The sequence below is a fragment of the Tupaia chinensis genome, unplaced genomic scaffold, assembly GCF_000334495.1.
Source record: "Tupaia chinensis unplaced genomic scaffold, TupChi_1.0 Scaffold140061_1, whole genome shotgun sequence".
Lineage (NCBI taxonomy): Eukaryota > Metazoa > Chordata > Mammalia > Scandentia > Tupaiidae > Tupaia > Tupaia belangeri.
The window spans coordinates 312,104-313,209 of record NW_006199940.1 but is presented as its reverse complement, the minus strand read 5'-3'; the positions used below and the strand labels follow the sequence as shown (position 1 = coordinate 313,209).

General features: G+C 66.6%; 1 protein-coding gene across 1 annotated transcript in view; it reads left to right on the top strand.

The window, feature by feature from the left end:
- ZFTRAF1 (zinc finger TRAF-type and ring finger containing 1) overlaps window positions 1–1,106 on the top strand; it is a 13,205-nt gene that overhangs the window by 10,580 nt on the left and 1,519 nt on the right. Inside the window, exon 5 of the mRNA XM_006162440.2 lies at window positions 15–200. Coding sequence (XP_006162502.1) covers window positions 15–200 — 186 coding nt within the window. The remainder of the gene's footprint in view (window positions 1–14; window positions 201–1,106) is intronic.

Below are 1,106 nucleotides of genomic sequence, written 5' to 3'. Positions count from 1 at the left end.
AAAGTCCAAGCGCCTCGGCTGCCCCTGGCACGGCCCCTTCCATGAGCTGACGGTGCACGAGGCTGCATGTGCCCACCCAGCCAAGACAGGCAGTGAGCTGATGGAGATCCTGGACGAGATGGACCAGGGCCGCCGCACCGAGATGCAGCTCTACAGCAGCATCTTCGGTCTGCTCAGCCTCGAGAAGATCGGCTACACAGGTGAGGCCGTCGCTGCCGCCCAGTGGGCTGGGGCTGTGGGCACAGGGTGCAAGGTGGGTCTAGACTAGTTCCTCGTGGACAGGAGGGCGCCTGGAGGCTGAGCCGAGGGCAGGCAGCAGGACCTTGGTGCGGCTCCGTGGCTGTCAGTAGCCCCCACCTGCCGCCCTCCTGGCCCTGCCAGCACAGTATAGTGCATCCTCACCAGGGATCCACAGCCCTGGGACAGCTGGGGCATAGCGGGAAGGGGCCATGTTGATGCCCAGAGCCAGGCGGTGCTTGGCCAAGTGGGCACTGCCACAGCAGCACTTCCCTGCCTGGACACAGGCCTCCGAGGCGGGCACAAAGCCTGTCTGGATAGGGCTCCAGGATGAGCTGAGGGTGCTCACTGCAGTCTGTAGACCCTGGAGTGGATGTCTACAGATGGGCAGGTGGACCAGGTCCAGGCCCACCAGACCTCGCGGCTCCCTGGGTCACTGCCACCGATCCTGCCAGGAGGAGGAGGCAGGCCCAAGCCCAGCCCAGAGAGCAGCAAGAAGTACCTGCCGACGCCAGACCTGGGGCTCCACCCTCCACTGCCAGCCTGCGGGGGTAGATGGCCAGCTGGGCGCACCCAGGGCAGTCACGGGCTGCCTGGCTTGAGCCCAGCTTGGTGTGGGCCTGACCAGGCCTGAGAAGCCCAGGGCTCGGGAACCTCAGCAGCTGAAGGCCCTGGCCACTGTTGGGTGTAGCCTCAGCTGTGGGCACTGCGGTATCAGTGGTCCAGGCAAGGCCTCGGAGGGTCTGGGTGGGCCAGGAGCTGTGGCTGCAGCCATGGCCAGGTGGGGAGCCTCGTTGTGCAGGAAGGACTGGCTGCCTGCAAGCCCGCACCTCCGCAGACGGACCTGGCCGCCCCGGCGTGCACTGCCT